The 15,093-nt window shown below is 37.7% G+C and overlaps 1 protein-coding gene and 1 pseudogene across 4 annotated transcripts in view; both read right to left on the reverse strand.

Annotated features, from left to right (window-relative positions):
• GTF2E2 (general transcription factor IIE subunit 2) overlaps positions 1-15,093 on the reverse strand; it is an 80,469-nt gene that overhangs the window by 8,215 nt on the left and 57,161 nt on the right. For 3 of the 4 annotated variants that reach the window (XM_040490169.1, XM_040490167.1, XM_040490168.1), the window contains exon 7: positions 10,458-10,538. The exons of the other annotated variant lie outside the window; for it this stretch is intronic. In XM_040490169.1, coding sequence (XP_040346103.1) covers positions 10,458-10,538 — 81 coding nt within the window. The remainder of the gene's footprint in view (positions 1-10,457; positions 10,539-15,093) is intronic. 4 annotated transcript variants of the gene reach the window in all.
• On the reverse strand, positions 874-2,771 carry LOC121039791 (tetraspanin-17-like; annotated as a pseudogene).

Below are 15,093 nucleotides of genomic sequence, written 5' to 3' on the forward strand. Positions count from 1 at the left end.
TGTATGTATTCTACTGTTTATTGGATAGTCTGTTCATAAATGTCAATTAGGTCAAGTTGGTTGATAGTGTTAAGACTTTCATATCCATACTAATTTGCCATTTACTTGTTTAATTACTGAGAAGTGTTGTGGACTTCAATCTTAACTGTGAATGTCTTTCTCCTTTCAGTTTTATCTATTTGTAACTTTGGAAACTCTGTTGTTAGGTATATATTTAGGACTTATTCTTGGAGAATTAAATCCTTAATCGTTACATAATATTCCTCTTTATCCTTGGTAATTTGCTCTCAAGTCTACTTTGATTCTAGCTTTCCTTTGGTTAGTATTTGTATGGCCTATCATTTTATACCCTTTTACTTTTTTCAAGGGAGAGAGAATTTTATGTGTACAAGTTTTTTTAGTTTTTTTAGTTTACTTTTGAGAGAGTGCGCACATGCGCAATTGGGGGAGAGGCAGAGAGAGAATCCCAAGCAGGCTCCACGTAGCATGGAGCCCAATGGAAGGCTCAATCTCACAACTGCAAGATTATGACCTGCACCAAAATCAAGAGATACTTAACAAGTAAGCCACTCAGGTGCTCCACAAGTTTATTTTTCTTAACATGCAGTGTTATATTAGTTTCAGGTGTAGAATACAGTGATTCAACAATTCCATACATCACCTGGTAGTCATCATGACAAGTGCACCCCTTAAGCCCCATCACCTATTTAAGCCATCCCACCACCCTACCTCCCCTCTGGTAAACATCAGTTTGTTGTCAATGACTGTGTTTCTTAACTTGTCCCCCACCCCCACCCCCCCGCCACGCGCCCTTTGCTCATTTGTCTTGTTTCTTAAATTCCACAAGTGAAATCATACGGTACTTGTCTTCCTTTTACTTATTTAGCTTAGCATTATACTCTCCAGCTCCATCCATGTTGTTAAAAAGATTTCATTCTTTTTTATGGCTGAATAATATTGCATATTGCGTGTGTGACACACACATAAGTATATTACATCTTTGGGCGGGGGGGGGGGGACAGTTCAAGGTTTTGTTTATTTGAGTAGTCTGTAGCCATTGTAGCCATCATCATGTTTGATCCTGAAAGCAGGGAGAGAAAATTTTTGGACACATTTTGGAGTCTGAGACACTAAGGCCAAAGTGGGCTCCTGGCAGGGTCATGGTCACAGCCAGTAGAGAAGACAGCTCTGAAGCTGTGTGAGGCTGTGTCCCAGGCAACAGCAAGCCATAAGCCTGCCTAGAGAGTCATATGCACAGAAATGTGTACCGGCCTGGGTGGGGACACGGCAGACCCCTCCCACCCCACCTGGCCTGCACCCTCTTAAGCTATGTCTTTCCCAGTCTCCTTGAGAGCCCACCACCCAACAGCAGTCGAGATGGTGGCTCCCTGTGCACATTCACACAAACACACCTACCCTCCATGCGTACAGCTCCAGGACAGGCAGCCCAGGGGCAGAGGCACACAGCTTCCTTCATGAGCACACAATACACCCACACTCAAGCTCCATATGAAGCTCAGGTCCAAGCAGAAGCACCTGCAGCCTTGCCCATCACAGGCACAGTGGCAGGGGGTGATCCCTGGGTAGGAAAGTAGGGTGGCCATACCCAGTGTCACAGCCTCACCAGTTGGCCTTTGACTCCTTGATGTCATTCACAAGGTTCTGGGCCAGGAAGATACCAGAGATCTGGAGGAGGGCAATGCCCACAAAGACCTTAGCAACAATGATCAGGTTGTCCTGCAGCCACTTCTCAAACTGGCCCATGCAGCCTTTGGTGTGGATGGAGTCCTGCTGCTCCAGCCCTAGTTTGAGCCAGCAATCATAGTCACACTGGGTGTTGAGGACATCTACTGGGTCCCTGACAAAGCAGAAGGGTACCCCACAGTGCTCCTGGCACAGGTTCAAGTTGGGGCAGTTGAAATAGATACTGAGGTTCCAACCATTAGGCCCTCAGGCTTTGCAGCAAAACCAATATTCCTGAACAAAGTCAATGAGGTTCTGGAGGTCAATGTCATCCTGACAATCCTTGACATTATTGCTGATGGAAGAAATTGAACTGGTCTTAAATCCAGTCATTGAGTATGAAGGCTCGGATCCTTTTTGCAGCTCCAGGAAGAAGACAAGGCTGAGAAACAAGGAGAAAACCTTGAGGGGTTAAGTGTTCTCCCAGAGAGCCCCAATGCAGCCAGCAAAGTCCAGTGCCAACACGACACCTCCAACCACTACAAACAGCCACATGGGGTGGAGGACTCCCAGGTCTGTCAACATGGAGACTGTGGAAAGAACTCCCTTCTCACCCCAGGCCCATAAGCCAATGGCCAGGAACAGAGATCCCAGCACCCAAAAGACAATGTTGAAGCCAAATAGGAAATATTTTCTGCAGTAATCAACTTTGGGTTCCTGGAAGTGCTGGTGCTTGCCCAGCATGGTCAGCTGGCCCAGAAACTGGAGCTGTGGCCAGGCTAGCCATCCACAGGCCACCCTGGGCTAGAGCAGCCTGGGTTATGCCACATCTTCTTTATCCATTCATCAATCAACAGACACTTGGGATGCTTCCATATCTTGGCTGTTGTAAATAATGCTACTATAAACATAGGGGTGCAGGTTTCCCTTTGAGTTAGTGTTCTTGTACTCTTTGGGTAAACACCCACTAGTGCAACTGAATGGTAGGACAGTTCTAACTTTCTTTCTTTTACTTTTATTTTTTAAAATGTACCTCCAAATTAGCATATAGTGCAACTATGATTTCAGGAGTAGATTCCTTAGTGCCCCTTACCCATTTAGCTCATTCCCCCTCCCACAACCCCTTCAGTAACCCTCAGTTTGTTCTCCATATTTATGCATCTCTTCTGTTTTGTCCCCCTTCCCTTCTGTTCATCTGTGTGGTCTCTTAAAGTCCTCATATGAGTGAAGTCATATGATTTCTGTCTTTCTCTAATTTCACTGAGCAGAATACCCTCCAGTTCCATCCACATAGTTGCAAATGGCAAGATTTCATTCTGTTTGATTGCCAAGTAACACTGCATTGTATATATACACCACTTCTTCTTTGTCCATTCATCCACCGATGGACATTTGGGCTCTTTCCATACTTTGGCTATTGTTGGTAGTGCTGCTGTAAACATGGGGGTGCTGGTGTCCCTTCGAAAGAGCACACCTGTATCCCTTGGATAAATACCTAGTCGTGCAATTGCTGGGTTGTAGGGTAGTTCTATTTTTAGCTTTTTGAGGAACCTCCATATTGTTTTCCAGAGTGGCTGCACCAGCTTGCATTCCCACCAGCAGTGAAAAGATACCCTCTTTCTCTGCATCCTCGCCAACATCTGTCCTTGCCTGAGTTGTTAATTTTAGCCATTCTGACAGGTGTGAGGTGGTATCTCATTGTGGTTTTGATTTGTATTTCCCTGATGATGAGTGATGTTGAGCATTTTTTCATGTGTCTGTTTGCCATCTGGATGTCTTCTTTGGAGAAGTATCTATTCGTGTCTTTTGCCCACTTCTTTCACTGGGTTATTTGTTATTTGGGTGTTGAGTTTGATAAGTTCTTTATAAATTTTGGATAGTAACCCTTTATCTGATATGTCATTTGCAAATCTTCTCCCATTCTGTTGGTTGCCTTTTAGTTTTGATGATTGTTTCCTTCACTGTGCAGAAGCTTTTTATTTTGATGAGGTCCCAGTAGTTTATTTTTGCTTTTGCTTCCCTTGCCTCAGGAGACGTGTTGAGTAAGAAGTTGCTGCGGCCAAGATCAAAGAGGTTTTTGCCTGCTTTCTCCTCAAGGATTTTGATGGCTTCCTGTCTCACATTTAGGTCTTTCATCTGTTTTGAGTTTTTGTGTATGGTGTAAGAAAGTGGCCCAGGTTCATTCTTCTGCATGTCGCTGTCCAGTTTTCCCAGCACCACTTACTGAAGAGACTGTCTTTATTCCATTGGATACTCTTTCCTGCTTTGTCAAAGATGAGTTGGCCATACGTTTGTGGGTCCATTTCTGGGTTCTCTATTCTGTTCCATTGATCTGAGTGTCTGTTCTTGTGCCAGTACCACTGTCTTGATGATTACAGCTTTGTAGTATAGCTTGAAGTCTGGGATTGTGATGCCTCCTGCTTTGGTTTTCTTTTTCAAGATTGCTTTGGCTATTTGGGGTCTTTTCTGATTTCTATTTTTAACTTTCTGAGGAACATCCATACTGTTTTCCACAGTGGCTGCACCAGTACATCTTTTTACTTTTAACCCATGTCTTCATATTTAAAGTGATTTTCTTATAGACAGCATATACCAGGGTCTTGCTTTTGTATTTAATCTCAAAATCTGTCTTAATTATCATCTGTAGACAATTTACATCTGCCTTAATTATTATGTTTGAACAGTTTAACAGTGAAAACTATGTTAGATGATTTTGGATGTTTAAACAGATGAAAATCTGTCTTAATTCGTATATTTACATGATTTACATTTAACATAATTATTAATATGGTTGGAATAAAATCTATCACCTTACTGTTTCTATTTGTCCGTGTACTCGTTTTTTCCTTCTGTTTCTGTGTTCATGTAGATTAACTGAATGTATTTTTTCTGATTACATTTTATATCTATTAGCACCTTATTTATGCATTTTTTTTATTGAGTACTTAACTGACACTTAAAACTGTATTAAGTTTAGGTTGATATGTGCAAAATGACTGCCACAGTAATTAAACACCCATCACCACACAATTTTTTCCCTTGTGATGACAACTTTTAAGATCTACTCTCTTAACTTTCAAATGTACAATACAGAATTTTTAACTGCGGTTACTTATTTTTTGAAAACAATGGTTTTAGTGGTTGTCCTAAGATTTATAATACATGTCTAATTAATCCCAGTGTAGCTGCAAGTAAATTATACCAGTTCACATGTAATGTAAAGATGTTATAATAGTCTTCCCTCTGACCTTTGAGCTGTCATAACCTTTACTTTTATATTTGCTGTCAACATAAAATGGATTTCTATTACTTTTGCTTTATAGTCAGCTATCTTTCAAAGCAATTACTAAAATATTTTTAATTTTTTTTTAAATGTTTATTTTTGAGAGAAAGAGACAGAGCACAAGCAGGGAAGGGGCAGAGAGAGAGGGAGACACAGAATCCAGAGTAGGCTCCAGGCTCTGAACTGTCCACACAGAGCCTAACGCAGCATTCGAACTCATGAACTGTGAGATTGTGACCTGAGCTGCAGTTGAATGCTTAACTGACTGAGCCACCCAGGCACCCCAAGAATCAATTTTTATTAGACATTTTTAAAAGTAATTTAAAAGTAATTTCCTTACCAGAAATCATTATTATATGTTAATGCAGGTCTAATGACAATGCCTTATCTCAGTTTCTGTGATAACTGACAGAATATTACTCTGAAAGACCAGTTCTCCTTCATTTTTAAAAGACCGTTTTTGGGGCACCTGGGGGGCTCAGTCGGTTAAGCGTCAGACTTTGGGTCAGGTCATGATATCACAGCTTGTGAGTTCAAGCCCTGTGTCAGCTCTGTGCTGACGGCTCAGAGCCTGGAGCTAGCTTCAGACTCTGTGTCTCCTTCTCTCTCTGCTCCCCGCCCCCCTCCTGCTCGCACTCTTGACACACTCTCTCTCAAAAATAAAACATTTTTAAACAAACAAACAAATACATACATGGACAGACTTTCTGCTGGGTACAGAATTCTAGGTTGAAATTTTTTTCCCTTTTGATTCTTTAGAGATGTGATTGCATTGTCTTCGGGTTTCCATAGATTCAAATGACAATTCTTTCCTCTGTAAAGAGCTTCCTCCTCTAACTCCCATCAGTATTTTGTCATCATCTTCAACTTTCAGCAGTTTGAATATAAATGTCTGGCTGTTTTTCTGTCATTTGTTTTGGGGGATTATCTTGCCTTAAATTCTCTGAGCTTCTTCAATCTTTGGTGTCTATCATTAGTTTTTCAAAATCCTTGGCCATTATTTCTTTTGTCCTATTTTTCTTCTGAGATTTAAATTACATATTCAGACCACTTGATATTATCTCATAGCTAATGGGTGTTCTATTTTTTCAGTTTTCTGTTTGTATTTTAGTTTAGATAATTCATATGGGTCTATGTTCAAGTTTACAGATTCTTCCTTTGGTTATGCCAAATTTACTGATGAGTTCTTTTGTCTGTTACTGTGTTTTTCACTTCTAAACTTTTCATTTGATTTTCTTATCATGCCTCTTTGAAATATCCTACTTCATCTTTTTTTATTTTTTTTTTTAACGTTTATTCATTTTTGAGAGATGGAGAGAGACAGAGCATGAGTGGGGAAGGGGCAGAGAAAGGGGGAGACACAGAATCCAAAGCAGGCTCCAGGCTCTCAGCTGTCAGCACAGAGCCTGACACGGGGCTCAAACCCATGGACTGCAAGATCATGACCTGAGCCAAAGTCGGACACATAACCAACCCAGGCGCCCCAATATCCTACCTGACCGTACACATTGCCTGCCTTTTCAAAACCAGAAGCCTTAACATATAAATCATAGTTATCTTAAATTCCATGTCTAACAATTTCCAGTACTTGTGTACTGGATACCCATAACGCACCACAGGCTTCAAATTGCTCTAGTCACACCTTGTGTTTAGGGTAGAGGCTTGTTTGCCAAAGTTTTTCTCAGCGCCTACTCAATCTGCAGTTCTAGGTCTTCTGTTTAGGCTGTATCTCATTATGGTCTGTCTGCCTCCAAGCTCTTGGAACTCTCACAGAATTCCACTGTTATCCATTACTCTACATCTCTTAGCCTGGTACGGGGTGGTAGCTCTCTGAAATTCTGATTAAGCCTTGGTCGTAGCCAAGTACTATGTTCTAGGTAGCTGGTCTGTGGCCTTCTCAATGTTCCTGCCCATCCCTCTCTGCTAAAGTTCTGGGCCCAGGACATATTCCTGCCCCTTCCTTAGGGGTGGAAGGTTTTCTTTCTGCTCTATTCAAACCACAGTTTAAGGCTTTGGTCACACAGTAGAGAGGCAGGAAGGACTAAGACAGGGCTTCATGTCTTTCCTGAAGCATCTACAGTCGTTCTCCCCCCCCCCCCACCCCCCCAGGCTCGATCATTTCTGTTAGCATCCAGTGAAGTCTGTGGAAAAGAGCCTGCAAGTAGCTGTGAATTCCCATGCGTTCACGGCCCCCAAGGATTCTACATCTTCCCACCAGTCCAATTTAAGCCAGCAGCAATTCATTAAAATGTTTAACTGAATTCTTCTGATTGGTGTTCATTCTTTATCTGTCTCAGGTAAACAAGTGTTTGCATCCCTTCTTTTCTTGGAGGTGCCCATCTTTCCTTAGATTTCAGGTTAAGTGGTTGCCCTGGAACCTAAGCTCTCTGATGGATTCAGGTAAAAATCTGCAGTTGTCTAGGGCTTATTATTATTGCTATAGGGGTGGAACAGTGCTTTGACCAGCTTTCTCCATTTTAAGTGGAAGCCAGAAGTCCCCAACTATCCACTTTTTCTGCAATGAACAATGTGATTAATGCAACTAGCTGTGCTCGCTACAGGATTATGTGAAAGAAAAGAGCTTCAGGTCAGACTTCCAAGTCAGCAATAAAAACATCACTCTAATTCCAAGAAAGCACACAACACTGTTTTAAAATCTATACCAAACCAGAATTTTATATGTCTAATTTACCACAACTGCTGAAGGAAGTATGCCACCCACAAAGTAGTTCAGGCGTTTTAACCCATAACTTGTTAAATTCTAGCTACCAATGTGTAAAAATTGTATTCATTTATTTAGAGTAAGTATTACAGAATATAAATGCATAACAATTAAACTGTATACTTTTCTCTTGTAGAAGAAAAAAGATAAAGAGAATAAAAGTGTAGATGAGAAAAACCTCTTTTACTCAATGGTAAATTTCAGTCAATTCACTTTTTACCAAGCATCTATGTTACCAGCATTGTAAAGGTTCAGTTCTTTGAAAGACAAACTACTGTGATGTTCTACCTTGATTTGTACAGAGCTCATATACTTCAGGCCTCTTCAGACACAACTACACAGGTAATAATACCTATTACAAGGAACAGCAATGGTCTAGAAAGCTAATATACATATTAATGTACCACCAAAAAGAATATACAATATAAATTTTAATGGCACAATGGAATTGAAAGTACATGAAAACAAAATTTAACTACTTTCTTTTGCTAGAAAAGTGATGCTTGAGCTATTTTCAGAGGAAAATCCCTGAATAAAAAAACTCTTCAATATCTTTGTTATTTTTCAATAAAACATTTCTACATTAATCCCTGCCTTTCCTTAGCTTACTGCTGTTGCAGTATTTAAGTATTACATATACTATATAAATGTATCACAGCTGCACAAATACTTAAGATGAACACTGGAAAGCAGGGCCAAATTTTAGAGGCAGGATTCCACAGGATCCGAAATTTAATTACATTTTAATGTATGGGGGGGACAGAAAATATATAGTTGACAGAGGTACAAAGAGAAATAATCTTGTTTTTCTTAATTTTATAAAGTCATTGCAAGAAAAATACATTCAAGATCATCTTTATTTTCTATGATCCTGGCAAAGACAACTAAAAACATCTGGTACTGGTGAGGGTAAAGAAATGGATACTTTTCCATATACTGAGGTGAAGGGGTAATTTGGTCCCAAAATATTGGTGCGAACTTTACAAAAGGCATTAGGCAAAGTACTGAAAATTTTTTAGGGGTGCCTGGGTGGCTCAGTCAGTTGAGTGTCTGACTTTGGCTCAGGTCATGATCTCACAGTTGGTGGGTTAGAGTTCTGCATCAGGCTCTGTGCTGTCAGCCTGGAGCCTAGTGCCTGCTTTGGATTCTGCATGTCTCTCTCTCTCTCTCTCTCTTAAAAATAAATAAACATTAAAAAAAATTTTTTTAAGGAAAAGAAAATTTTTTAAATATCCCTTACCTTCTGATCTCACAATTCTGTTTCAAGAAAACTACAATATGGAAATAATGAGGCAAGTGCACATATATTTATGTGTAAGTATTAAGCATTATTTATAATAGCATATAGGAAAACAAAAATTAAATTTCCATCTGTGGAGCATCGGAAAAACTGTTTTAAAGCACATCCATAAAATGGAATATCATATAGCCATTAAAAAATAATGAACTAAATAAAACAGCACCAGAGCTCTAGGAAGAGAGTTTCTGAGAGAAGTCCTATATTGGAAGGATAAAGTTTAAATTGTTTAAGCTTCCAGGTAGAAAAGAAAATAGCAGCAATGAAAGAAAAATCAGCGTTGTCACTGGACTTGTCACCAGGAACACCAATTAACGTTATGTTTCCGCAAAAGATCAGCTCAAATGTGGCTTCAGGCTGCTAAACTGGCTCTGGCTCTCTGCTATGTAACAAAACACAAAACTACAGATCCACTTAGTCAATCAGCCAGAGAGCTAAGGAAATGTGAATAAATAATCAGGTAAGATTTAAACACCTAATATTTTGGTACTATTTGGTATTTCTAATTCTACTAATAATAGCTAATATTACTGTTACTACTATTCTTACTATGCGCCAGGCTCTGTTCCAAGCTCTAAGAACTTTCATATTAACTCATTTAATTCTCATAAGGACAAGACAGATACCGTTACTCCTACTTTATAGATAAGGAATCTCAGAAGTATCTTGTCTAAGCAAACAAGGAGCAAAGCTAAGATATAAACCAACAGTTAACTACTCAAACCATCCTCTTAACCACTGCATTTATACTGCCTCTAAATGAATACGATCCTGATATAAGGAAACACTTTTGTGAAATAAGACATATACCTAAGTTCAGCTACGCTGTGTTCACTTACCTATTTGATTTTTTTAAATTACTACAAATAAACTCTCTCCTTACTTGTTTGCTACATCTCATTTTAGGACATTTGCTTCTATTTACAGATAAAATGAAGGGTAATCTTAAGCATGACTGAAAGCGTCCTCATTCAAGATTTCATCTCTACCCATGACTGCCACCTACTGGGTTAAAACAAAAATCTTCATCAATACAATCAGTACAAACCATTTTGAGTAAAATATGAAAAAAGAGTAAGGAAGATAAATATTACGATATGCATCAACTTTCAGGGGGCATTCTCTGTTTATACCATTAGCAAAGACTCAGTTTTTTTTTTAATTAGTGATTTATGCCATACTGACAATTTCAACTAAAAGAACACTGTCCCACCTCTGAAGTTCCTGTGGATGACATTCCCCCAGGGTCTCTACACCACTGTATGAACATCACAATGACAGTATGCAAGAGCTACTATATGAGTTCCTATGTCAATCTTCCCTCTGTCTTAGGTGAGCTCACGAACAGAAACCTTATTCACTTGGACATCCGTTGTATCAGTGAATGTGCTGAATCAAAAAATTCATGAAAAGAAGCTTGAAGACAACATATCTTAATTAACTGTTGTCTATTTTATAAACATAAATCGTACCTTCAACAGAATTCTCAACACAAGTAGTTTTGCCTCCTGGGGGAACATTTGGTATATCTGGGTACATTTTTAGTCGTCGCGCTGTAAGGAAAGGTATGGCAGTGACATCTAAAGCAGCCAGGGATTCTACAAAACATCTACAATACAGAATAACAATTCTAACACCAAAAAAAAAAAAAAAGATCACCCAGCTCCAAATATCAATACTGCCCTTGTTGAAAAACCTTTCTTCCTCCAGCCATCCTTCTTTGAAAGGATAAAGATTAATGAAAAACATCAGTTTATGATAACTGAGCCTACAACCAAATTCTATATACATATATAAAGTACTTTTTATAGTGGTTTAATATACACATGATTTCCTAGCAACATACAAGATATATTATACAGAGAATATAGTATGATTAACCTTTGCAAGTCACAGAAAAACTTCACTTTGTATTTTGCAGACCTTTGCCAAGAGTTCTTTACCGCTTAAGGAAAACACTGATCATGGTATATAGGTTGCTACTGCATCATGACATTTGTACTGGTCCATCTGTAGCCATCGCATCCCATAGTGACTCTACACATAAAGGTCAACAACTATATTATTTATATTCTTTTTATATTCCAATATGTGCTTGAACAGATTAAATATTAAAAGTATTGAAATAAATTTTTTATAAAATATAAATCAATTCCTTTTATTTCTCCTTTCTGTTACAGTTAGGGTATTACAGTTTTTTGTTTTGTTTTGTTTTTTAAAGAAGCTCTATGCCCAATGTGGGGCTCACAACCCTGAGGTTAAGAGTCACATGCTCTACCGACTGAGCCAGCCAGGCGTCCCAGTATTATACTGACTTCTAAGAAATTATGTCTAAAAGTAGGTTGTATCATCTTGAAATTTCATTTTATAAGAGCAAAGAAGATGTTACAAAGTATTTGTTACTCAAGGCCCACTGAATCTGATGAATAAAGGATAAAAAACCACTAGTTTGTGAAAAAAATCAAAGTCTTTACTACAACCTTTGCCTTCACTATTCTCTGCTTGAACCCCACTTCCCCCACAACAGCACACACATGGGCACCATTCCAGTACTTTGCAAGGCTGGCTCCACCTCATTCCATGGCTCCTCCATCCATGGCGGTCTTCTCTGAGCTCTATCCCCCATGCCTTTACTGGCTTGCACATACTACATTTGTCTCTTTCCTAGAATTTGATACAATCTGTAATCATTTTTATTTTTTGTATTGTCTACTTTATCCTTTAGAATATAAACTCCACAAAGGCAGAGAATGGTCTACCTTGTTCACTACTGTATCCCTATATTTAACAAAATGACTGCGGCATATAATAGGACATCAGTAAATATTTGTTGAATAAATGAATTCATGAATACACTATAATAGACCATTACCAAAATTTCAAAAAGTGTCAATTAGAAAATAAAAACAAAAGAACGAAGTTGATAAAATGATACCAATAAGTTTAAGCAAATTACTTAGAGATATAAAGAGAATCACTTTATATACACAAAAGAGCCCCCCCAAATTATATAATTTCCAAACAAATAACGGGGCGAATATATCACATATTAAAGATAATAAATATAAAATGACATTTCAAAAGGTTAAAACCGACTGTATGTCAACTACAAAGGAAATATATACACAAAAGACAGGGTACAAAAAAATGGGCAAAAATATATCAGTCAAAAAAAAGGGCAAGGGATTAAAAGAATAATGAGATAAAGTCAGACTTTAAAGTAAAAAAAAATATGAACTACAACCAAGAGGGGATGCTTTATAATGTTTATGGATACAGTCCTTAAACTAGGATTGTCAAGAATGTTTATAAGCTAAAAACTCTGCAGGAAAACATACAGGAAGTACTGGCAAAATTAACAACCAAAAGGCAATGGCAGATATTAATGTTTGCTCAGTCACTGCTCATATGAAGTAGTCAATCAAAATTTAGTATGTAAAAGGTGATCTGATTGTATGTTCCCTTAAAACAAAAACACGACAACAAAAGTAAAATAGATAAACCAACAGCATAATACAGAAATAAGGGAGAATGCCCAAATACAAAAAGTTAACAATAAAAAGGGAAAATTACACAAAAAAATTAAACACGTTCTAGGGCCACACTCTGCAAAAGCATATGCTATTAAATTTGAAAATTAAAAGTGATTTTAGGAAAGAACAGATTGCCAAAAATTCACAAGGTAGGAAACTTTATGAAGGACATAACCAAAGAAGATATGAAGAATGCTGTCAAAGCAGCCACAGCCAGACACATGCATCCATGAGTTTTCGTGTTCAAATCCTCAAGGAATTGAATATTCTCACAAGGAAAGAATGGGAAAGGGAAGGAAAAGGACAGGAATGATGGAAGGAAGGAAAAACAGTACTTCTGTTTGGATGTATCCAGCATCACACCCAAAACAAATCCTGAGAAAGTAAACAAAAAAGAGAACACTGAATACTGAAGCAAAAATCCTTAATATACAGGAAAAGAATCCAGAAATATAGAACATAAAAAAAGGGTTATTCTAGGAGTGTAAGGACAGTTCACTATTAGGAAATCTAGTAATATATTTCAACATATACTAAGTCAGAAACAACAAAGATCTTAATAGATGCATAATCTGTCAATTTACCTTCCCAATATCTCCAGATATATACAGCTATTTCATAACATAAAAAACACATACACATATCCAGCATGTAAGGTGTGTAAGAATATTTGCTGCAGCATTATTAAATACTTAAAAATCCATTTATCAGGTACACTTACATAATGGAACACTAAATAGCCATATGGCATTATAGAATATCTCCAACAGAGAAAAAGCAAATTAGAAAATTAGAAAAATAAACATCAAACAACTTACACAACTTACTTCTAAATGTGTAGGATTTTACGAACAAGCATATATGGTTACTTTTATAATCTGGGTAAAAAAAGTGAAAATCCTCATCTTGTCCTTATAAACCAAGTAATAAGGAGATGGGAAGAGTTTAAGCCAACAAAGGCCATATAAAACAGCAAATGAAAATAGGGATAATATTAAAGAATAGAACTTTAGAAAAAGATAACGCAAACAGGAAAAGGCTGAGCAAAGTTAAAACAGTGATATCCACAAAAAATCGCAACAGGGGACAGAAAATAATGGCTTGGTATAATGTTTAGTGTGAGGATTACAGCGGAAATTAAGTATACTCCTAAAATTTCTCCAATGAAATTTTACCAAGAAAACCTAGAGGTCCATGCTATTCTTAGCAAGCTACTGCAACCTCAACATTTGCCTCAAATTACACATCTACATAACACAACAGATATGCTACACCATGCTGCCATCTGCAGAGCAGACTTAATACTAAAAATTCCCAGAGAATGTTTTGATTGATAAAGGTATCAAGAAAAATGGTAGGGGGAACTAAAACTAGTGCTATACTATATTAGAAAGTGAAGAAGAGAGACAGCAGGTGGAATCAGCAACATGGTAAGAAAAAGTCATTATAATACTTCAAGCTGAAAAATCAAGAAATAAAAATATAACCATATTATAAGGGGAAAACCACTCAAAGAATTAAAATAAATCCAGTTAGGGGCACCTGGGTGGCTCAGTTGGTAAGCGTCCGACTTCAGCTCAGGTCACAATCTCACGGTTTGTGAGTTCGAGCCCCTCACTGGGCTCTGTGCTGATAGCTCAGAGCCTGAAGCCTGCTTCAGATTCTGTATCTCCCTCTCTCTCTCTCTGCTCCTCCCTGACTCACACTCTGTCTCTCAAAAATAAACAAACACTAAAAACAAAAAAAATTTTAAGTAAACCCAGTTAAGTATGGCCACAAATGAAAGGGCCTCCAATTAGTGAAAGGAAAAATGTATCTGCTTTTCATTGTAAGATCTTCCTATTGGAACACGTGATACTTGTGATTTTTTTTTAATACTGCAAATTGCTTTCAAATGGATTAGCTATGCCAAAGAATAAAGGAATCAGCTATTTTTTTTAAACTTGTAAATATCTTAAGGATCAAGTCCACCACTATGTTTTTTCAAAGTGTCAAATCAGTATGACAAGTATAAAAGTTTTCAAAAAGCAACTCAAGCAATACGAAAACTGCTAAGCCAAACTTTCTTAAATGAGTATCACTACAGTGTATAGAAGGTCACTACTACCTTATTGACATACAGAAAGCTTACTTTATTTATTAGAAAGTGCAATACAGAATAACTGGAATGCTTTGAAATTTTTTATTTACAGTAAAAAACATTTATTGAGAACCAACTATATACAAGGTACTCTCAATCATGATTTTCCAACAAAACACAACATTCTACTTCCTAAAACAAATCATGGTCATCTGCGTAACTTCAGGTTGACTAAACTCCTATCTACAAGCACCAGAAGCCTAATATCTGCAGCCAGATAACAAATAAAAGAAAAACTTAAGAGCTATTGCAAAAATTGCAAAATCGTAAGACATGTATGGGCTACTAAAGGGACAAGAATTACATGTGCATTTTTATACAAAATTATTCCTTCAACAGAAACTCTTTTATTTAATACAATAAACGAAAGTCACTAGGACTACCAGGCATGCATAACAATAGTTTCACTATTTGGAATTTAATATTACTTTTTTA

This window comes from Herpailurus yagouaroundi, unplaced genomic scaffold (genome assembly GCF_014898765.1).
Source record: "Herpailurus yagouaroundi ecotype Mexico unplaced genomic scaffold, PumYag 181, whole genome shotgun sequence".
Taxonomy (NCBI): Eukaryota; Metazoa; Chordata; class Mammalia; order Carnivora; family Felidae; genus Herpailurus; species Herpailurus yagouaroundi.